The 25,854-nt window shown below is 34.4% G+C and overlaps 1 protein-coding gene across 1 annotated transcript; it reads right to left on the reverse strand.

Moving 5' to 3' along the window:
- Positions 1–10,835: 10,835 nt before the first annotated feature.
- Positions 10,836–25,702, reverse strand: LOC137407971 (uncharacterized). The gene is made up of 3 exons (XM_068094358.1): positions 25,363–25,702; positions 24,855–25,278; positions 10,836–10,917 (listed from the first exon to the last, which is right to left on the reverse strand). The coding sequence occupies exons 1-3, from the start codon at positions 25,700–25,702 to the stop codon at positions 10,836–10,838; spliced, it is 846 nt and encodes a 281-aa protein (XP_067950459.1).
- Between the last annotated feature and the right edge of the window lie 152 nt (positions 25,703–25,854).

Here is a 25,854-nt window from a genome sequence, read left to right on the forward strand (position 1 = left end):
GAAACGTTATATAAATAAATGACTTTAGTATAAATATTTTAAATAGGTTTGTAAAAAAACTAAATCTTGTTTTTTCCTGTCATTGATTTGGGTCAATTAAGTTTTGACGAACTAGGCTTGTCTGAAAGTGTCAGCCAATATTGACACGGCTGTCTGCTGCATCAACAGGTAGATTTACGGCAACTCAAATTTGAAGCCTTTTAATCAGTAGCTCACTGTTTGATGCCAAGAGCTGCAATTACGATGAAGATAAATTTTGCTGGTTTTTTTTCAGACCTGGTTTAACGCTAGTGCCACCTTTTAGTTATTTTTCAAAGTTTCTGTTTTCTTGTTCTCTTCTTTAAAAAACATTCTCTGCCTTGAAAAGCAATATCTACAAATGCCATATCTGAATTTTGACCCTTCGCAACTGCACTAGCTGGCTTCCTGGGTACTAAGGCTGTGTGACTGTAGATATTGATATTGTACAAAGTTTTAAATTACCCTTTCCTAACTATTATTCAGCACGGCAGTCAAATCAGTTCTCATTTTTTAATTCATTGGTACCACACAGTTTCCAGTGGAAAAATTAAAGCCCTTTGGAATGTCTCTATCTATACTCTTCTTGAGCTACTTACCTGTTTACTTACACTGAGTCAGTACATTAGCGTTTCCTCTCTCTCACTACAATTTTGTGCAGAAGCATTACTATTTCTAGTGAAGAACGCCTTTTTGCGAGGAGTAACATATCTTTAGTAGTTACAAATAATCCTTCTCTCTATATTCAGCCACTCAATTGTTTATGAATTTTATACGTTAATGAGTTTCTTCTTTATTTTAATGCTATTGAATGTAAAGAATCTTCTTTATTCTTCCTAAATTGGTTTGTCTTGTTTCCTTTGTTACGCTCTACTGTCGTTCTTTCTGCTTCAAAATTATTCAAAACTGGATTTGCATCCAAAATAATTTTTTACGTAGTCTGACTAATTTTGTTCCTTGATTGTAAAAATTACTTGACTGAAACCTGTATTCTACTTTCTACATTTTTGCTGAAGTACAGTCTATCTACACCTGCTTTTAGGTAGAGCTCATGGTTCGTCATCAACACTTTTATTTATATGTTTAAACTATATTTTTTCATTACACATTTAAAATCTGTATTTATGCCATTTTCATCCTTGTGTTTTTTTGGTACATGCATATCTCTGAGCTCATCAACATTCTTATCAACTATACATACAGCGTAACACACTGATACACTGATTAGCATTCAGAGCTTTTACTATAAAATATCCATTTAGTTTTTACTCTTCCAGCTTTCCTATCTGTCTGCTTAATTTCTATTTAATCTTGTTCTTCATGTCTTACGCTATGACTAGATCTATATCAGGTGCTTTTAAATGTTTGTGAGATTGGTTTTCTAGTTAAAAACATGTTATTTTTGCATAGCAACCCCTAAATTTAGATATCTTTTCTTTTTCCTACCACAAATTTGGCATACTTTTGCAAGCTAAACTTTAGCCATATATTGTTTAGAAACCTTCTGAAAGCCTATATCTCTACTTCAGACTTTCTATAAAACGCCACATCCTCTATATATGAAGAATATTTAAATTTGCTGTGTTGTCCAAAGTTTTACCCTCAAATAGTTTCCTTATTAAGATTTACAGTTAAACAAATGCAGTCGCAAAAAAAGACGAAATAATGAATCACCAAGGTAAATTCTTTTGATGAGATTGACGTTCACGATCTTTTCAACTACATATTTTAGCTTTGTGTCTTAAGCTTCAATGCGGTTTTTATTGGCTCAATTAAATCAGGTTATATTGTAGTTAGATCTGTTTTGTTTTCAGAATCCATGGCTTGGACAGCGTGTCATATGATTATGGGCACTGTAAGGCATTGCAAGACTAGTATTTGTTCTGTCCTAGTTATGTAGTATTGCCTCTTTTGAACATGATCTAACCTATAGCACCTATTGAGCTTGTAACTTTCTGAGTTTCTGAGTTTCTTTGACTGCATTCTGTCAACTCAGCTTTTATGCAGTTTTCAGTGTAAGGTACATTTTTCTGTAAGAACCAATGTACATGTAAGGCAAAGTTTTAGACAAAAATGGTAAACATGTGATAGGTAGCCTTTCAGGTTTATGTTTTTTTTGCTGGTCTCCTGTGGTCAAAGCTGTTTTGACTGCGGCCCTATATTTGCTATATAATGCTATAAATAAACTGCCACCAGTTTATGAAAACCTAATATTCTGACTTACCTTGCTGTTATCTTGTTTTACATCTTGATTTACCTCATCAAACCCTCTATTTCTAATCTTAAATGTTTTCTCAAGTTTCATTTTATTTGCTGAAATGACCTCCTTATTGGCACTTCACTAGTTTATTCAAATCTTCTTTCATCTCAGCTAATTTCTGTAGCAGCATTTCTGTGTTCAAAATTTGGAATCTAAACGGTATCTATTCCCTAAATTCACTCAAACCGTCTGCATGATTTTTGTACAGGCCAAGTTGGTGTCTTTTAGTTATGTGATACTATCGATTCTGATGCTATCTAGAATTCTGTCAACTTGTATCATATTTTGCATAATATTATTGCTCTCAGTATGTCTGAGTCTTCTTGATGTTGATCAATTGTTAGCTAGTTTACTGGGTTTATTTATTATATCTTTTTTAGTTTTTATCCTTCATTAAAGCCGGTTTTTACAGTTATCATCGATATATGTTTTTTCAATACCAATCACTAATTCTTTCTTGCTTTTTTAGCAATTTTTCAGCAACGTCTGGTAAGCAACTTATTCTTTTATTCATATTTGCAGTTTCTTTTCTTCGTGATATATTGCCATTCTGATCTAGGTTTTCATATACGTAAGTAAAAGTGGTTGCAGTCAAGACAACATGCTTCATCAGGACTTGCCTGATCAGGCGGTAATTCAATAGAATATTTCTTTCCTAGGATCCTTCAAAATTAACATTGTTCATCAAACGGTTATCTAATTGATATGTTCACCCTTGCTCATTTGGTGACTCAGTTGTGAGCAAACTATACTGCAAAAGATGGCTAAAAAGTTTTAATTTTTTAAATAATATTTTGTGATTGAAACAGCAGAAAGCTTTGCTGACATCTAAAAACATTCAGCAAACCTTTTCATTTTTTGTTTAAGATCTAAACAGGCTGAAATCGGTTTATGAATCACATAAGTGTGTGACTGACTTTGTGCAAACCACCCTAATAAAGATGTAGGAGACTATTTTTGGAAAAATGCTAGTAATTGTAAACTTTAACGCAGGGAACGTTGTGTAATGGTGCAATATTGATGAATTTTATGGATTTATTCCTTGTAACAGTGCTGTCACGTAAGGTGTCAACGAGGTTAGCCACTATCAACCAACTTATGTTAAACATATCAATGGTAACAATTACAATAAATTCCAGAGTTACTTTAAAATTTTCATAGAAATATTGTCTAAGACATAGCATTGTTTTTGGATCAGGTGTATTATTCATGTTCTTAGAAGTTTACACAAAGTAGATTTTGGATACTTGTTTAATGTGGCCTTCAAATCAATGTTTTGATACGATGAATACAAATTAGATAACTCGAAAACTGAACTTGATTATTTATTTGCAGCGGATAAAAAATGTGTGTTAAATTTTAAAGCTGTCAAAAAGTGTCAGTTGTGAGCACTTTATACTGCAAAAATGAGGCGAAAACTGTAATTTAACCTTAAAGTTTGTATTATTCACATTAAAAGCTTGCTAAACTTTATGTGCCTAACTCGTTTCTTTTTCACCAAGGCATGTGAAAAAGGGTCCTTTCTTGTAAGAAGTCAAATTTCTGTTGTTTCCCATTTGTTTTTTTTTAACTTGGTATTTCTCTGTGCCTTTTTGTCACACCATATAAGTGAAGGTTCAGACAACACTTTTTTAGTTTTAAAAGAACCAATTTTTCGATAGCCAAACAATATTCCTGATTAAACAGATTATTCACATGATAAGTTTCCTTGAAATTAAAACATCCACCTATCTGATGGGGAACCAATGATTTAAAATACTTTCGCAAACAACTTTCGAATAATTTATTTATGTAAGTTTTTGGAGAAATGGTTCATGTGTGATATATATAACTTTTTCTTTTCAATAATTATAAAATTATGATCATTTTAGGCAACTTAAGGAGTTCAGACAACTTGGCGTAATGAAAAAAACTTGTGCCACCAGATCAATTAACGTCAAAGAAATGGAAGGTATTCAGAAATCAATCTTTTAAAAAAATGGCCTATTTAATTTTTTTCAAATGAATATAGTCGGATTAACTTGCTTTGTCCAGCAAGTCGACATTGAAATTGCCTATTACAAAAGGTTATTCAGTGCTGTTGTTACCCTTTTCAACAAAGTCTGAGAAGTTTTTTTGCCAAAAACTGTAGAACTTGGAGGTCTAAGAAAAATAATGTAAGACTTTGAAGTGACTGAAAAGACCTTAACGGAAACTTAACTGAGGCTTCTGTTTGAAAATTTGTGTATTCAGTACTTTAATGGCATCCAAAGCCGTCATTGTTTTATATAACTTTTAACTGACCCATTAAACACCAAATATAATTGCAGTCTGGGTTGGGGCATTGCATATAATATTCTCCGGATTCTCTTAGTTTATTTTTACTTCACACAAAATGAAATTTTTTGTTGCTAGCTGAAAACGTTTCATTTTTATGGCAACGCTTCTAGTGAGCATGGACTACTTGCTGTTTCTCCTCAATAGAGCAGTAAGGATACATGCAACAGTACTTTTGCAAGTTTTGCCTTTTCATTTTTCTCATGTAGAACGGTGACGCCGCATGGGCAAACCATTTATCTTGTTTATGTTATTTAAATTGTCATATTAAAGTGACACCTATTTTGTCCCCGTTTATTTATTTTTACTGATAATGGCTATAAAAAGTATTATAAAGTTTAGCTAGCTAGTTGAATTTTGGAAACCTGCAGATGTAAAAACTGCAACATTTATATTTTATTACACACTTATATGTAATTTGGCCAACAGCTTGAACCATATGTATTTGGGATATGATGTCTTTCACAGCTTAACCATGATCGCTCAACCAAATGACATTAGTTGTAAAAAAATTTCAGCGCTCGTTTTAAATATAAATGTTTGGCTGCTGATAACCAAAGCTGCTCAAAACACATAATTTTATCTTTGTTTAATAAAGCTATCAGTCTACAGCTCCATTTTTTTGTCACAAATGCTGCAATGTTTTCCCCCAAAAAATATATCCCATTTTTGGCTTAATCAAATCTTTTATTTCAAGTTTTTTCAGTCAAAAAATGCCATTTTTAACATTCTTTATTATAATTGTAACATTTTGACTAAAAATCAATTAAATCATTGTTTTTGATATAATTTGTTCCCAGTTTTCAACTGAAGTTTAATCTAAACGTGTTAGTGTTTAATGCCAACAATGAGATCTATACATACTTAATAGCAAAAAGCACCTAATCCTGATGTTAATTACTTAACCTACTGCTTACATTTAAACATTACAAGGTACTGTACACATTTTATGTAAACTTTCATCTTAACAGTAAAGTTTTTCTCTTTTCTACACTAAATTGACCATTGTAATAAATCTGGACAATCTTAACAAAAACTCTTCATTGCTAATATATTAATGCAGACTGTTTTTATCATCATTCTAATAAGAATAAATATTGAATTGTTACTTACCCAAGAACGAGGTCGCAAAATTAACTTGTTGATAGTATAGCCATGACTTGTGGCAGCACGCCTAAAGGTAATAGTTAGTTTGTCTATCACCATCCTCAATAACTGAGGTTGTGAGCTGATTTATATATTTATATACATTATATTTGTATATAAAACTTATTTCATAATGAATACATGTATACATGTACTATATACAAATTGTGATTTAAAATATATTATATGTAAATCAGATCACAGTCTTAGCATTTGAAGATATATATTTATACATGTAGATTCATATAAACATGTATATACATTGTATATATATACATAAAATAAATTGTTTCCTCACCCCGGTTAACCCGTATGGGTGGTACTTTTCTGCTCTAACTCGGGCCTCCAAGCAGAGACCTGAGAGTTTGAGCACTCACCTCAAGATTTTAGCTGTTCCCAATAGCGCACTTTTCTGCAACTCACCTGAGTTTATTGCTGTTGGTATCTGGGCAAGCCACATTTTATGCGCCGGTGTTATTGCTCCCAGTGCCCCAATGACTACTGGAATTACAGTTGTTCTTACATCCCAGCATTTTTCAATCTCTACTCCAAAAGGGAGATATTTCTCTACCTTCGCTTTTTCTTTGCTGGCTATATTGTAGTCATTGGATACTGCTATATATATTATAGTAGCTCTCTTGTTCTCCTTGTCCACCACCACTATATCTGGTTGGTTTGCTAGGAAATGCTTGTCAGTCCGAATGTAGAAGTCCCAGAGAATCTTAGCGCGGTCATTTTCATTGACCTTACCAGGAGCTTCCCACCAGTGTTGTGGTTTATTGAGGCCATACTCATCACATAGACTTCTATACACAACACCTGTGACATGATTATGCCGCCCAGTGTATGCGTTTCCTGCTAGCTGCTTGCACCCACTGATGATGTGTTGCATGGTCTCAGGCGCATCTTTGCTCAGTCTGCATCTAGGATCGTCTCTAGTGTGATAGTTTTTTGTTTAGAGTTGCCTTGTTGGGAGCACTTGCTCCTGGGCTGCCATGAGTAGCGACTCTGTATTGGCCGTTATGCTTCCTTTGTTTAGCCACATATATGTTTGGTGAAGATCGCCAACCTTAATACTTGTTGGTGGTAAGCACCAAGAAGAGGTTTCATGAGCCTGTCAATTTCCTCATCATCGGGGCAAAGCTCTATTGTCAGAGCATCCGATTGAAATTCAGCTAGCAACATATGAAGTGGCCATGAAGGCTGCATAGGCTTTAATGCTTTGTTCTTCCTCTTTCACTGTCTGCTGTACACTTTTTAGTCCCCTACCGCTATCTTTCCTATCGAGATACAATCTAGTAGTATCAGATTTTGGATGGAGTGCTCAATGCATGGTCAGCAGTTTATGAGTTGCTGACCATGTTTGAAATATATATATATATATATATATATATATACATGTAGATATATATATTTATATATATATATATATATATATATATGTATACATGTATATATATATATATATACATACATTTCAATATATATACATATGCATATGTAAAAAATTCAGTGTTTCTCTCTTGGTCGTCTGTCTGTCATCCATATGACTAGTTATAGCAATATTGCTATAGCTGCAAAAAACCATAACCGCTCTATCGCTATAGTTATTTTTTGCTATATTGAAAAATCACCGTTGAACTGGATTTGATCTTGTAACATTCAAACACCAATATAGAAACAAGCATGCATGACCACAAGGCTAAAGGATATTTTATTACCATACACTGTATATCTTTTTAGCAATCACACATGCTTTTTGTGCACTTTCTATTATTATTTAAATACTGGGCCCTTGGGCTACGATGCCCCTGTTATGCAAATATTTTCTTGTCTCACAAAGTAGTACACTCTTCATTCCAGTTTTCATTACGTTCTGTTTGTTAAATCTGTATATGCAAAATACTTTTCTTGTAGACAGCTGTGTTAATTTTTTATTGTAATCACCGCTAAACAGACTTTATTTAGCAGTTACTTGGTAATGTAATCATTTCACATTTGAGAACCCTTACAGGTGTTTCATTTTTGTACCTCTTTCACTTAAAAAGCACTAAACACTTTTCTCATGAAGTGTGCAAATTAAAATGGTAATTGTTGTTAAGTGTTAATAAAAAGAAAATTTCTGTGCAACAAATTATGTACATTCTCTAGTACACATATATGTACTATTAATACTATATATACAGATAAATACAAGTATATTTACATATATACAAGTATATATACATGTATCTACATATATACTGGTATATAAACATACATATATATGTATATAATAATTTAAAAGAAGATAAAAATTTTGACTATTATATTTACACTACTAATAGTTTTGTGTTAAAAACACTCATCACTCAATTTAACACGAAACTATTAGTAGTGTAAATATAATAGTCAAAATTTTTATCTTCTTTTAAATTATTCTATATGTCATGCAAGTGCCAAGTATTACTGGTACTTTGCCAACAAACATTATGCTTTTTAGCTAAAGCTTTATACAAGCTAATATTATATAGTACTGTCTCATTATAGCTATTAATAATGCTTGTAGCTTTTTACAAAGCTTTTCTATGACCAAACATATAAATACTTGGGTTTTCTGTTATCAAATCAGTTGTCTCTGGAGTGTGCAATAAACCATTCCTCTAATTTAATACTCTATTTAATTGCTTCTGTGCAGAAACATAACACTATATGCACTGCCTTTATGGCATTGAGCACTTTTTAGTCAGAAGATTTCCACTAGATATATTAGTATATATGTATATATATATATATATATATATATATTTATTTATATGTATAAACATAAATATGTATATAAATGTATATATTTTATTTATATATATATTATATATATATTATTTATATATGTATTTTAGATTATATATATAAAATCAATAAAACAAACTATAACTTTAAATAAAACACTTTATTACTATTAGTTTCATGATTGGTAACAGCAATCTTCAGATAAAATTTTAGCACCAGTTTTGGTTGCTGACATTAGCACCATAAGATTATATATATATATATATATATATATGTATATATATAAATAGATATATATATAATATATATATAATATATATACTTATATATAGATATATATGTATCTATATGTTTAAAAATAAATAAATATATATTTCTGTATAGATAGATCTATATGCACAAATAAGTATTATAGATAAACTTTTGACGTTTATTTGAGTTCAATTTTAAATTCGAGGTAAATGTAATTTTTACATCTCTTTTTTCATGAAAAGAAGCCTCTTATTGGTAAACGATTAATCACTCTTGCCGGCTCTGAGCTTCACTGGTGAAGCTATAAAAGTGAAAACTATAAAAGTGAAAGCAGTCCTGTCTGTTGCATAGGTACTTATAAATAATATACATATATATACACATTTACAATAATATATATAAATATATTTTTGAATCATCAATCCAGTTCTATCTCAAAGTCTGAGTAAATCCAGTTCTTAAAGAAGCAAAACTTTGGAAGCACTGATTACTTGAAGATTGTGAGAGAGCATTTTGGTAGGCTGTACAAAGTATGACAATTCTATAGAATAATGGACTGAGCCATTTCCTATATCAAAGCAGTTTATGTTTGGAATCATGTCATATTATAATTATGATATTTGATGTATATAGTTTATGTTTAAAATTCTCCTTGACGCTCATGAATTGAAAATTCAAAGCATTTTTTGCAACTAGTAGTCAATATGAAAATAAAACATGATACTAGGAAACTACATATTTTAAGGAACACACATAAAATAGCTTATTTAGCATTAGTGCTACATAGAAGTTTATTAGCAATAAAGTATACAACAAAGCATATTATGCTTTAAATTTTATATGGAACGTGTTTGTTTGATCTATTTCAATATTTTAAATTAAAGACAAAGCAATACATGACACTTTATATTTATAATATCAGGGATTAAAAGACGTATTGCACTTATTTGTTTAATAGTAGTAGTATCTTTTAAGTATGGCTGTCTTGTTTTACCCTAATTAGAGTAAATAATCAATATTTAGATTTATTCTGTAGCACAGATGCACCATAGTGGTTAAGTAAAGATTAGGTATATTTATGCTGAATGTAGAGTAATATTTGATGTTATAATCTATGTAGCAAATATACTACATGGGACTTAACAGAAATAAATATGAAGTAAAGTCTTTAGAAAGATGATACCAATGGATTAAATAGAAAAAAAGAACTTGTTTAAAATAGCTTCATTTTATTAGCACGTTGTGCAATATTTTTACTTTTAGACTAAAATTTGAGCTACAATATCATGTTTTTAGTGAAAAACTTGTCCCTTTATGAGAGCTTCTCTTAAATCAGTCCATTTTTTATAGCTTGGCAATGTTATAAAAAGACCTGGGTTTTCATTATTTTGACGTAAATCCTTGCATCATTTTCATATTCATGTACACACAAACATATTACATATTCACGCAACTCTATGTATGTATCTCTACAGCATGTATCGAGGGCTACCAGTCAATGAAGCGTTACCGATTTGTTAGTGTTCTGTAGATCAACATATATATATATATATATATATATATATATATATATATATATATATATATACATATATATATATATACATATATATATATATATAAAGTGGACTGAGGAAGCCATCAAAGAGACAGATATAGCAACTCGTAAACTGCTGACCATGCATGGAGCACTCCACCCAAAATCTGAGACTACTAAATTGTATCTCGATAAGAAAGATGGTGGTAGGGGACTCCAAAGTGTGCATCAGACAGTGAAAGAGGAGGAGCAAAGCATCAAAGCATATGCAGCCTCCATGGCCACTTCAGATAAGTTGCTAGCTGACTTTCAATCGGCTTCTCTTACAACAGACCTATGCCCTGATGATGAGAAAATTGACTGGCACACGAAACCTCCTCATGGCGCTTACTACTGACAAATGTCTAAGGTTGGCGATCTTCACCTGACATATATGTGGCTGAACAAAGGAAACCTAACGCCAATACAGAGTCGCTCGCTAATCATGGCAGCCCAGAAGCAAGTGCTCCCAACAAGGCAACTCCAAACAAAAATCTATTACATTAGAGACGATTCTAGATGCAGACTGAGCAAAGATGCGCCTGAGACCATCCAACACATCATCAGTGGATGCAAGCAGCTAGCAGGAAACGCATACACTGAGTGGCATAATCATGTCGCAGGTGTTGTGTATAGAAGTCTATGTGATGAGTCTGACCTTAATAAACTACAACACTGGTGGGAAGCTCCTGGTAAGGTCAATGAAAATGACCGCGCTAAGATCCTCTGGGACTTCTACATCCGAACTGACAAGCATGTCCTAGCAAACCAACCAGATATAGTGGTGGTAGACAAGGAGAACAAGAGGGCTTCTATAATAGATATAGCAGTACCCAATGACTACAATATAGCCAGCAAAAAAAAAAAGGTAGAGAAATATCTCCCTCTTGGAGAAAAAATTGAAAAATGCTAGAATGTAAGAACAACTGTAATCCCAGTAGTCATTGGGGCACTGGGCGCAATAACACCGGCGCATAAAATGTGGCTTGCCCAAATACCAACAGCAATCAACTCAGGTGAGTTGCAGAAAAGTGCGCTATTGGGAACAGCTAAGATCTTAAGGCGAGAGCTCAAACTCCCAGGTCTCTGGTAGGAGACCCGAGTTAGAGCAGAATTTACCACCCATACGGTGTATTCGGGGTGAGGAAACAATTTATATATATATATATATTACACACATATATATATATATACATGTATATATATATATTTATATATATATATATATGTGTGTAATATATATATATATATTACACATATATATCTTGCTATGCAACCAATAAGTTGTCGCACAGACTTTAAAATAACATAAAAATGCAGGCCTGTCACATTATTCTTTTGTACTTTATTACCTGTGCTTTGATACACCTTTCTCATTGTAAGATGAGTCCTACACACACACATCCTCACACATGCTGCACACACCACACACACCGCACACACTCCACACACCATGCACACACACACACACCGCATACACCGCATACACCGCATACACCGCATACACCGCATACACCGCATACACCGCACACACACTGCACGCACACTGCACGCACACACACCGCACACACACCCACACACACACGCACATGCACGCACGCACGCACACACACACGCACGCACACGCACACACGCACACAATCACGCACACACTCACGCACTCACACACGCACTCACGCACACACACACACACTCACACACACACTACACCTACTACAAATACACCGCACACACACCGCTTGCACACTGCACCCACTGCACACACACCGCACTGCACATACACCCACACACACGCGCAAACAAACACCACACACATACCGCATGCACACTGCATACACACCACAAATACACCGCTTGCACACTGCACCCACTGCACACACACCACACACACACGCACTGCAAACACACCGTGCAAACACTGCGCACACACCACGCACACACCGCGCACACACACTGCAAACATACCACACACACACAGCAAAATCTTCTCTTGAAAATGAACTAATTCTGACTTTAGAATTAAGACTGACATGATTATATAAATAAAAAAATTTCTTTCAGCAAATAAAAATTACCAATATTTTTTGACCTTGGGAAACATCAAAGTGATTTGGAAATCTTTCTCAAGGGTAGAGATTTAAGCTAGAAGAAATCACTTGTCTGTTTTTTACTACTTCTTCTTACAATAAGCTATACTAATTACTTGCCAAAAGGCCAAATGCTATGCATCTTCTTTGTAGATCTTAGAAAAGAAGACTCTTAATTACATTCTGATTATTTGAATTCTCATAAGTTTGTCAGTGCGGTATAACATATTTAACATGAGCATCCCAAAATTCTGCTTGAGGTTTTTTTTAACTTTAATATTTTTAAGTAGGTTATGTTTAATATAGGCATTTATAAATGTAATATATCATTTTTTGTAAAGTATTAAAATATGTATATTTGTTTCAGTAACGTGTGTAATGTAAATTTTTGCAAAGCTATTTACTGTAGCCAGGTTCTTGCTTGCAAAAGACTACACTTGCACCATGAAAGTTTTTAACTATTATGATTGCTCCAGTTGTATGTAGCACTATCATTGTTTGTGCTAACATAACCATAACTCTTCTCTGTATATTCAAACTTTGTAAAGTTGAAATTGCTACCATCATGTGAATTACTATTTATTGATCAGGCAAACGATTATTAGCCACTGCAATATCAAATACAAGTTTTATTCTTTGTTTTCAAAAACCAAATAATAGGCTTACTAGTTTTTCCATTGTACATTTTGCTGAGGGCATCTCAACTTTGAATTGGTTTGGTTTGCAGCAAAAATAAATGCCCTTCAGATTAATGTTTTATCTTGTACTTTATAGATAAATAGCTCAACTACAATATTTTATCTTAACAGCATTTACATGCTTCATTATTGTTGCTAGGAAACGATTTTAAATCTTATACCTTTATATACGTTTAACCTTATACTCCTAAATGCTTCATAACTTATACTAAAAATGAGGCTCATTTGGTTTCCCTACGGAACTGATAAATTATGTTTATGTCGTTTCTAAGCTTCCATCCTGTCATTCAGTAACCCCAGTCACCACCGGTGTCGTGTCAAAAGGTTTAGCTAAAAGGCGCCTTTGAACCGGTTCGACTGCTCCTAGCTGGCTGCCATTGGTGGTCGAGTAAGTTGCTCTACTTTGAAGGTCAAATAAACTTCTAAGCGACCGATTGCTACTCGCGCGATCTGAGCTTTGTGAATCAGCCCTGTTTATTTTTTGCTAGCTATTTATGTTCCCAAAGGCTTTTATCTGTTTAATGAGATTGCAGTGATGGTAGTCTTTACAGGCCTGTTTGTTCTGATCAGGAGTGTTTAAATGTGTCTGCCCCGTTACTGCTCTAGTGTCCACCAAAAATAAGCCACGATATTTAACAATTTAGCCACTCGATTATAAAGCTCTTTTCTATCATAGCCACTAACGAAAATTATGATCTAGCCATAAATGTAAGATATGTACATACAAGTACGGCCCACCATATTTCAAAGTCTTGACTCCTGCTGCAAACTCTCTAAATGCGTTACAGTAGCTCAGAGTGTGTGGCAGTTTTGTTGTGGTAAACAATCTTTACTCTTTGATCTTCTCCCCTCTCTCGTATTTTAAGCAGCACTGCCTACACACCTTGTTTGCTTGTGTTGGTATCTAGAATGTACCTGGAAATCCTCTTGGAGATAGATTGTTTGTTTCCCAGTACAAGTGTTTAGCAATGCAAACAATAAACAAAATACGTTCCATGAAATGAAAAAGAAGAGCAAGTGAACAGACCCTCATCTGCATCTAAACTTAGCTCGGGCTCTAGAAACGTCTATTGAGAGAGCAGCAGTAAGACATATAAAACCACACTTTATGTGTTTGATCACACTAAGCCTAACAGTAACTTTTGCTAAGATGGCTCAGCCCCCATTTTTATTATATCTCTCCACGAATCGCTGTTCATATGTTATTTATTTATAGTAGATTTTTAGAAGTTGTAGCAGAATTTGGTTGTAAATATTGTTTAGTTTGAAGTTTTCAGTATTTATAGATTTCTTACTTATTGTGCAAAGATTCAGCCATTTAGTTGAAGGAAATATATATTTCTCAACTACTTAAGTAATGGAGATCTTCTTTGAGTGAGGATACATTTTTAGGCCAAGAAGAGGAAGTTTTTTGCAATATATTTTGTACACATTTGCTTGGAAATTGCTGTTGGTATTTAAAAACACTCAGTGTTTCTACGCACTAGAATTGTCTAGAAGTTATGAAATTATTACAGATCTTATAGTTTGTTCATTCTATTGAAAATAGTTTATATAATATGGCAATGTGTCTGCATTATTTTAGATTACAGCAAATACAAGTTCAAATTTTTGGAAAGGCTCCTCTATCGTGTTGATGTCCATGAAGTTTTTCAGCGTATGCATTATATTTCTACACAGTTTATAGGCATTTGGTTCACATCAATAGGTTTTTTTTCGCATTTTCACTTGCGTTTCTGTTATTCAGTGTTGGATGAAATTTTCTTGAGAGTTTAATGTCTTTACACATTAGAATTTTTCACATGCTTGAAGAATTTTTATAGTTATCTAGGTCTCATAAAAGTGCCACATAATTTCATTTCCTGTTCATTAAAGACTATGCACATAAGTATCTAGCCTTTGATCTATGGATATTCAGTTGGAATAATTTTACAATAATGGAGTTTTTTATCAAAAGTTACCAACGGCTCATGTATAACTTTTGGTAAGATAAACTTAAACAAAATAGGTAATAACTATTTATGTTGGCATAATCGGTAATATCAAAAGATATTTTAAGATAGAGTTGTCTGCGCTCTTCATTTACTTGTATAAGGACAGTGAGTGAAATCATGTTTTCTATGACCTGATACACATATAACAGATGTCTAACAAAAGCCGTAAATATATACATATAATCTTTGGCAATCCGCAAAGAAGAAGTGTTATTGAAGCAAATGCTATCTCAAACGCAATTAGCTAAATATTATGCATTCCTTTGAGCTTTTATTTAGTACAAAGTATATCCACAGTTTCCTAATGGATTAGTCAGCTCCAATTATTCACCAACCAGAGGCTTTTTAAACCAAAAGTCCAAAAGGAAAATCCCACTGGAAGTAAAATAATAGGCCTTGTGAACAGCTGGTACAGTAGGGTAGCGTACTAGACTAGAGCCGCAAACTAGAGTCAGCTTGCTATGAAAGCTTTGCTAAGCACAGGGTAGGCAGCAAAATAGACTATAATATTTTGCTTTGATTATTCACACAGGTTAATTTTTTAATATAAATTATTACCCTGGCTGTCTCGAGTGCGGTGAAAGATCATTGGGTGTGCCAAAAAAACCTAAGAATAATTATGATACATCAGAAAGCAAATGATTAAAGCAGATGATAGTAAGCTGGGTCTGTGTGACAGTTGGTGTGGGTTCTAAACCAGTACTAAGTAATCATTTTTCAATCTCTAACTAGGATTTCAGACGGATAAACAGAGCTATTAATATAATGAATACCCTGATGGTCTGGTGTGAGGTGAGATATCGGCAGGTGTAATAATTAATTGCGCAAATATTCAGTAATGCGGAAAGATGGTTGATCAGCAAAAGTGGTTGATTGGCATTTTACCCAGCTGAAAGTAGCAAGTTCAAATCTCATTGAAAGCAGCCTTTTTTCCTAAACTTTAGGCATAGTTGAAGACAAACAGATGACATGGCTAGTATAATAGTAAAAGTTGTATCTACATTTGTATTTGCTGTTGATATTTCTGTTTTGAAAATCATTTTAAAATCTGAATTGCAATATCTTATTTAAGAGCAATCGAGTTGACTCAGAAAAAGCAATGCATTTTTTCAGCATGTTTAATATTTCATTTTAAACTACGCTCACTATTAATTAATTAGCCAATCACAAAAAATTGACTGGCTTAAATATCAAGTACTTCGAATACCACCATCTAACCTTATTAAATGCATGTTCGCTTAATATTTCGCTGGTCTGTTACCAGCAACTATAACTATTAAGTGGTTGAGCAGTCAGAACTTTGTGGAAAAACTGGAACTGGCTTTAATAGTACCAGCTTGACCAATAATTATTGATGTGACACGGTTGATTATCGCGAGCCGCGAAAGATTAACAAATTGAAAAATGTTTGATTGTTGGTTTTACTGTATTTATACCTATTGAATCATTTTCTTATAACCTTATAAAATACTAAAAAATGTCTATTTGAATGTCAAAAGAACTGCTATCACAAAGTTTGTGATGTTGATGAGTCAAAGCATCAAACATATCAGATAGTGCTTGACTATTCTAGTTTCATAGCACTCCTAAATGCTTTGCTAATAAAACATTTATGCTTGTGTGTCAGCAATTCTTCAAAGATGTGGTATGATATCTACCTAGCTTACTACAAGCAGAGACTGTGTGTGTGTTTTCAACACCTTTTGCACAAAAAATGACTTTTTGATTTTTGCTGGCAAGTCTAAGTAAAGTGGCACCGCAGGTGCCACTAGCAACTAGGCATCCAGACATCCCCAGTTGAGTATAAACTTTCAGAAAGTTTGTAGGTACTAAGTATCATTGAGTTATCTCTATCTAGAGTGATAACAGTGCCTTCAACAACACAAGCATTTCCGGTGCCAACAAGGAGCGTTTAGGCCACACTCCTTTTTTGTGCTAATCAATCATAGCGATTGACTCGAACAATAACACCAGCCATGAGAATGGTTAAACAATAATCATGAATTTCCACAGTTAAGATAGTAATTATTGCTCATATTAAAGAAATGATGATTATAGTTTATTACTCTAATATATGCTTATTATTTGAAACAATTCAATACCTACATGACTTGCAAAGGCACTGAATAGATAGTGTTAAGTGAGTTAATGCAATGAGTTACTCATAGATAAGATAGATAGTCATACTGGGGTTGTATGCCATTGGTTACAACTGCCATCAACTGAAAGTATTGACATTGTATGGTCATAGAGGGATTCATTCACACCACAGTCCCCAAACAGCCCTTGCATGTAATATTAAATTTCAATACCTATCAATCAAATACATAGACTAGCTTGAAGCAAAGATGTCCACTAGTTAGTGGACATCCTTGCTTGATGTAAGCAAGCCAACGGTTTTAAAGTTAGAGTGGCAAATGTTGTTATATGTTAAATAACAAAAATTATACATAATTATACTAAATTATAATTATATAAAAATAAAGTAGACTTTTTTATTACCTTATTTATTAAATAATTTTTCATTGTAATCATAGCTAAACAGATTATATTTAGCCATTACTTGCTAACTATTTTACATTTAAACGCATTTACAGTTTTATTTTTTTCCTAATTTATTTCAACAAGACACTTATTTCATGATAGGAAATTTAAAAGTTGTAGTTTTTGAAAAAGCTTGAAAATCTTAACAGTTGTTTTATTTTTCCTTTTAATCCATTTGAACTGCTTAAAAATATTTTTTCATCATATGAAGTTTAAAAGTTAGAATGGTAAATGTTATATAAAAATAAATTTTCTGTCCAAAGACTTTTTTATTACTCCAGCAACGCCGGGTAGTACAGCTCATAGCTGATGGCAGTCAATTAGCTTCTCATCACACTAATGTAATACAACCCCAGTATGACTATCTATCTTATCTATAAGTAACTGATTGCATTAACTCACTTACTTAACACTATCTATTCAGTGCCTTTGCAAGTCATATAGGTATGGAATTGCTTTAAATAATAAGCATATAGTAGAGTAATAAGCTATAATCATACTTTCTTTAATATGAGCATTAATTACTATCTTGACGGTGGAAGTTCATGGTCCTTGTTTAACCAATCTGATGGCTGATGTTATTGATCTAGTCAATCCCTACGATTGACTAGCTCAAAAAAGGGGCGTGGCCTAAACGCTCCTTGTTTGCACCGGAAACGCTCGTGTTGTTGTCACTCTAGGGAGAAATAACTCAATGCTAAGTATTCGTCAACAGGTAGTTTTTGAGCATTTTGACCAATGACTAATGTATAACTTTTGGTAAGATAAACTTATATCAAATAAGTATCAAACAGATATGTTGGTGCATCCAGGAATATCTCAAGATGGAGTTTTCTGCACTTCTCAGCAACGTAGATTTACCATATTTTTATGTATAATGTACATGTATATGTGCAGTGAGTCAGATCATGTTTTTATGACTTGATACGCATATGACAGATGTGTAATAAAAGTCCTAAATATATACGCATAGCTCTTGGCACTCCAGAAAAAAGAAGTGTCCTCATAGTAAATGCTATCTTAAATGCAATTAGCTAAAGATTATGTATTCTGTTGAGTTTTTATTTAGAACAAAGTATACCCAGAGTTTCCTAATCAGTTAGTCAGCTCCAATTATTCACCAGCCACAGGCTCTTTAAAACCGGAAGTCCAAAGGTTAAAGCTCACGAGAAGTAAAATAATAGGCCTTGTGAACAGCTTGTACAGTAGGGTAGCGTCCTAGTCTGGAGTAGCAAACTAGAGTCGGCTTGCTATGAAAGCTTTGCTAAGCACAGGGGAGGCAGCAAAATAGACTATAATATATTGTTTTTATTATTCGCACAGGTTAATTTTTTAATATAATTAATTACCCTGGCTGTCTCAAGTGCGGTGAGAGATCGTAAGATGTTCCAAGATTGCACTGAAAAAAATTATTATTCATTGGCAGGCAAATGATTGGAGCAAAGGATAACACCGCCGGCTGGGTGTGACATACATGTATGATACAGGTTCAAAACCAGTACAGTACTGGTTTTGAACCTGTATCATAGTTCATTACATAGTAACTATGTAATGAATTTTTAATCTCTAACCATGGCTTTAGACGGATGGACAGGGCTATCAATGTAGCAAGTATCCTGATGGTCTGGTGTGGGGTTGGAAATCAGCAGGTCCAATAACTAACTGCACAAGTATTCAGTAATGTGGCAAGATGGATGATCAGCACCAGGCGTTGAGTGTCATTTTACCAAGCTGAAAGTAACAAGTTCGAATCTCATTAAAAGCAGTTTTTTTGTAACCTCTAAGCAGGGTTTAGTACAAACGGATTATATAGCTATTTTTATAGTAAAAATTGTATATACTTTTTTATTTATTGTTATTATTTCTGTTTTCAAAACCATTTTAAATTGGAATTGCATTGTCTTATTTTAGAGCAACTGAGTTGACTCGGAAAAAACAATGACTTTTTTCGCTGTGTTTAAAATTTTATTTTAAGCTGCGCCCACTATTAATTAATTATTCATTCGCAAAAAAGTGACAGGCTTAAATATCAAGTGCTTCAAACACTACCATCCAACCATATCAATCGCATGTTTGCTTGATATTTCTCTGGTCTATTAGCAGAAACCATCATTTTCCAGTGGCTGAGCAGTCATAACTTTGTGGAAAAACTGCAACTGGTTTCTATGGTACCAGCCTGAACAAACAGTATTGACTTGACCACTGTTAATTATTATGAGCTGCGAAAAGTTAGGAATTTGAAATTTTCGATTGTTACTTTTACTGTATTTATAACGATTCAATCGTTGTCTTATCAACTTACTACTACATAAATACTAGAAAAGGCACTTTAAATCTCAATGAACCAAATCTGATAAGCCAAACCATCAAACATATCAAAGCCTGCTTGACTAATTTAGATTTATTGCACTCCTAAATGCTTTGCTAATAAGACATTTATGTCTGTGTGTCAGCAATATCTCAAATATCCAGTATGATATCTACTTAGCTTATTACTAACAGCGGCTGTGTGTGTTTTCAAGATCTGTTGCACAAACAGAACTGTTTGATTTTTGCTGAGCATGTCTAAGTAAAGTGGCTGCCTGGTGCAACTGGGCATCCAGACATGCCCAGTTGCAAAAAGCAGTATAAAGTTTGATGTCATTTCTGTTACAGCCAGTTGCTTGTTTTAGGAACTCTACCCCAACTTATTGTTTACACGTCAGAAACTTTAGACCACCAGGCCACGAGTAGCTTATTCTATGTCTCGATGTCACTTCCATTCGCACTGATAAGTGACACCATCAATACCAGTGTTCACCATTCATCATTTCATGTCCTCTTTTTAATTAGAATCAAATAATTGTCGGAAACAATTTTAGATTAGTATCCTTTATCCTTAGTAACTTGGGCTAATTATATGTGAATACATGTGGTACATATTATATTTGTGATGGAGATAATGCTGGAAGTGTTGCTACGTGATGATGACTGTATCTGTTTATTCGTGCGAAAAGAACGTTTATAAACACTGTAAAACATGTATCATGGAAATTTAAGCCAAAGAAACTGCCTTAAATTGGATTAAAAAGTCTATATAATAAATGGTAATATTATAGAGAAATATTTACATAAGTTGCTGTTTTTAAAGCTGCCAACATATTTCTGTCAGTGACTTCTGTGTAATTTGTATGAAAGAAGTAACAATACTCATTATCCCACATGTAGATATCTCAAAAGGATTACGGAAACGCTAGTTACATCTTGTTTTGACCGGCAGACATGCCAATGGCTACGCAAGCAAAATATGCAATTTCTTTTTCTATCGATCCAAGTTTTAAACTTTTTCTGGAATTTGTCTATGCATTGGTTCTGAGATTAGATAATTGATTGATCCCTTACTATATTTATTTGTGGTAAGATGAAGTATTGTGATGGCAAGGTTATCATCTCTGATCTCTTTCTAAAGCATAAAAGCTTAAGTGACAAACTTTCCAAAAAACTGCTAGTTATGCAAAAGGGATCAAAACAAACAGCAACAACATGATGAAGTTGAATGGATTCTCAAAACACACAAAACATGGTTGTTAATTTAAAGCAAAAAACTAAGCAGTTTTATGCTGAAAAGAACCATCCTAAGGACTTTTCAAGATTAAATTTTTTTGGTACTTTATAATCATTTTGTGGTGTCATGGTTAGCACTTTATAATACCAAGCCACAAGTAAGTGGTGCAATCATCATCACAGGAAAAACTGAAATTGCCCCTGTACCCTAAAATACAGCATGATTGATATCCAACTTCCAGTCATGAACATTAAATGTCTCATGAAAGTTCTTTTATGCCTGAGAGTCTGAGAGTCATGTCAAGCAAAAGCTTCCTAAAAAAACTTCTGTCAAAACTAACTATTGCCATAGAAGATGGAATCAACAATGTGGCTGTGGGTGATTGAAATTTCAACTATTTACTTTCGACAGTCGGAATTTGTTGATTTGTAGCAGTTCAAAAACTTGGCAGAGTATAATCTAAAATTGATGTGATTTTTATTAGTTTCAACACCCAAAACCTTCAACGGTCTTCAACATAAAAACTAATGCCAAATGACATCAATAATCATATTTTTAAATAATTGTAGTCCTTATTATTGTGTTTAGGGTTTCATGCAAGTTCTCAAATTATGAAATTCGACTGTATGATAAAGCTCTTTCAGTTTGTTGAACATTGCAGACAAAACCTTTGACACCGATTTAGATCCAACCGCGCAAATCTGAAGGAAGTAAGATTTTTTGCATTGCACTGTCTCTGTATCAAATTTTTCTCTATCACTTAACAGCTTTTTCTAATAAAACTCTGAGCTCACTGCCCACACACGACAAGCGTAAGCTGTCCACCACACACCACACAGGCATAGCTAGCTTTGTTCCAAAACATTCCTGCATTTGATTAGACTACCCACACAATTATAGTGCTACCATAAACAGATTTGACTGCAGCATTTATCAATGAAAGCAGTAAAAAAAATGTATAACTTTCGGCTTTTATCCACAAAATTTTACCAAAATTTGAACTTTACCCAACAATTGCCTTTAGTGAATTATTAAACTTCCACTTTGCAGATTTTTTACTATTTTTATTTTGAACATTTACAGTAGATATTGCTACAATAGTGTCTAAGCAAAAATATTCACATGAGCTAGTGGCTTTTTCATTTTGCAAAAAGTTTTTCTCACTAGAAATCTTCTGTTAACAAGCAACTAACTAAACCGGTAAACTCGGCAGCAAAAGAGATCACTAGAAGATTATTGGTTTTGAAATTATAATGATTATGAGGAACTTTTTCTGAAGGTTTTACCACTTCAGATTTAAAAGTTTTTTTAGTTATGGTTCAAGGTTGGACTGCTTAGGCATGGCAAATCTCAGAATGCTAGGAATAAGGTTTCAGAAGCGCAAGACTCTTATAAAGCTAAATTAGTCATGAAGGAAGATAATTTATTACCTTTCTCTTGCCCCAAATTATTACCGCAAGAACCTAATAAGCAATCAAGGGTAAATAAGCTTTTGACATCTTTGAAAATGGCATCTCGTTACAATGTGGGCAAAGAATATTACCCACAGAGTGTGATTAAATTAGTTTTTCAGATAGCACGATGAGCACTTTGAGAGACGAGCTTAAAGTTTCTGAATGAAAACAGACAAACTATTCAGTAAAGAGGGAGTGGTGGTAAGGTCGATCTGCCTGTAACTCAATCAATCTTTTGCTGCAGTGCAAAAACTGTGTAGGCGGTATGTCCTTAGATAGTACAAAGTTAAGAAAAATCCTTTCAATTAGTTATATTTAGTGGATATTGACTATACTTTGACTGTATAAAAAACAATTATAAGCACATATAAAAGTAAACCTTCATTTTTTCATGTTTTAAACACAGTTTCTGAGCTAAGGTTTGTTTATCAGTGAGGCTCTAATTTTGACATACCGATGAGTTTTTTGCGTGGTAACAAATAGTGTTAGGCAAGTGTACAAAAGGCAGATGAAACATGGTCTAGTAAAATATAGTTAAAAGAAGGGTTAAGGGCTAGGGATTCAAAATTTAAATATGCGTACAGAAAACTTGTAAATTTAGCTAAAGGTATTTATTCTTAACTAAACATTAACAAAAAAGAAAATAAATTAGTATCAACTTACATACTTTCAACAAAAACACAAACTTGAGAATCGAAAACATAATTGGCAAAGGTCTATATATATATATATATATATATATATCTGTGAAGATATATATATACAGATATATATATATATCTGTGAAGCAACTTTGTTGTTTCATGGCAGGAAGTCAACTCTCATTGGTAATGGGATTTGTGTCCCTTGCCTAAGCTCTGAGCTGCACTGATGAGGCTTCAATAGCCGAAACAGTACTGTCTGTAGCATGAGTATTATGCTCCCTCACTTCGGTTTGGTTGAGTGCTCTGTGAGCGGTGCGGCACTACTAGCCTTTGTGCAAAGCTCATCACTTTTGTGATTTGAGCACTCTGGTGCCAGCACATTGACTTTCTTAAAGTCTGTGAAGCAACTTTGTTGTTTCATGGCAGGAAGTCAACTCTCATTGGTAATGGGATTTGTGTCCCTTGCCTAAGCTCTGAGCTGCACTGATGAGGCTTCAATAGCCGAAACAGTACTGTCTGTAGCATGAGTATTATGCTCCCTCACTTCGGTTTGGTTGAGCGCTCTGTGAGAGGTGCGGCACTACTAGCCTTTGTGCAAAGCTCATCACTTTTGTGATTTGAGCACTCTGGTGCCAGCACATTGACTTTCTTAAAGTCTGTGAAGCAACTTTGTTGTTTCATGGCAGGAAGTCAACTCTCATTGGTAATGGGATTTGTGTCCCTTGCCTAAGCTCTGAGCTGCACTGATGAGGCTTCAATAGCCGAAACAGTACTGTCTGTAGCATGAGTATTATGCTCCCTCACTTCGGTTTGGTTGAGCGCTCTGTGAGAGGTGCGGCACTACTAGCCTTTGTGCAAAGCTCATCACTTTTGTGATTTGAGCACTCTGGTGCCAGCACATTGACTTTCTTAAAGTCTGTGAAGCAACTTTGTTGTTTCATGGCAGGAAGTCAACTCTCATTGGTAATGGGATTTGTGTCCCTTGCCTAAGCTTTGAGCTGCACTGATGAGGCTTCAATAGCCGAAACAGTACTGTCTGTAGCATGAGTATATATATATATATATATATATATATAAATAGTTTCCTCACCCCGGATACCTCGTATGGGTGGTAATCTCTGCTCCAACTCGGGCCTCCTACCAGAGACCTGGGAGTTTGAGCACTCGCCTCAAGATCTTAGCTGTTCCCAAAAGCGCACTTTTCTGCAACTCACCTGTGTTGATTGCTGTTGGTATTTGGGCAAGCCACATTTTATGCGCCAGTGTTATTGCGCCCAGTGCCTCGATGACTACTGGGATTACAGTTGTTCTTACATTCCAGCGTTTTTCAATCTCTTCGAGAGGGAAATATTTTTCTACCTTTTCTTTTTCTTTGCTGGCTATATTGTAGTCATTGGGTACGGCTATATCTATTATAGTAGCCCTCTGGTTTTCCTTGTCTACCACCACTATATCTGGTTGATTTGCTAGGACATGCTTGTCAGTTTGGATGTAGAAGTCCCAGAGGATCTGAGCGCAGTCATTTTCATTGACCTTAGCAGGAGCTTCCCACCAGCGTTGTGGTTTATTAAGGCCATACTCATCACAAAGACTTCTATACACAACACCTGCAACACAATTATGCCGCTCAGCGTATGCGTTTCTGGCTAACTGCTTGCATCCACTGATGATGTGTTGGATGGTCTCAGGTGCATTGTTGCACAGTCTGCATCTAGGATCGTCTCTAGTGTGATAGATTTTCGTTTGTAGTTGCCTTGTTGGGAGCACTTGCTCATGGGCTGTCATGATTAGCGACTCTGTATTGGCCGTTAGGTTTCCTTTGTTCAGCCACATATATGTCTGGTGAAAATCGCCAACCTTAGATATTTGTCGGTGGTAAGCACCATGAAGAGGTTTCGTGTGACAGTCAATTTCCTCATCATCACGGCGTAGGTCCATTGAAAGATCAGCCGAGTGAAATTCAGCTAGCAACTTATCTGAAGTGGTCATGGAAGCTGCATATACTTTGATGCTTTGCCCCTCCTTTTTCACTGTCTGCTGTACACTTTTGAGTCACCTACCTCCATCTTTCTTATTGAGATAAAGTTTAGTAGTATCAGATTTTGGGTGGAGTGCTCCATGCATGGTCAGCAGTTTACGAGTTGTTATATCTGTTTCTTTGATGGCTTCCTCAGTCCACTTTATTATGCCTGATGGATATCTTATTGCTGGCAGTGCGTAGGTATTTATTGCTGTGACTTGGTTCTTGGCATTGAGCTGGCTCCATAAAACCTGCCAAAGACATTTCTTGCATTTGGTAATGGCTTTGTGACGTACCTCGGCTTCATGGTTGATGTTGCTTTGCATAATCCCCAAGTACTTGCACACTTCTTCTATAACATTGATAGTACCATTTGGCATTCTTCGGCCATCTGTGAGCATAGAATGGTCTTTTTTAAGAATTAGCCTTTCTCATTTCTCTATTCCGAAGGTCATTCCATTATCTTTTTTGTATACCTGAGTGAGGTGTATTAGCAAATCAATGTCCCTTTCTTTGTTAGCGTACCGCTTGA

The sequence above is a fragment of the Watersipora subatra genome, chromosome 11, assembly GCF_963576615.1.
Source record: "Watersipora subatra chromosome 11, tzWatSuba1.1, whole genome shotgun sequence".
Classification (NCBI taxonomy): Eukaryota; Metazoa; Bryozoa; class Gymnolaemata; order Cheilostomatida; family Watersiporidae; genus Watersipora; species Watersipora subatra.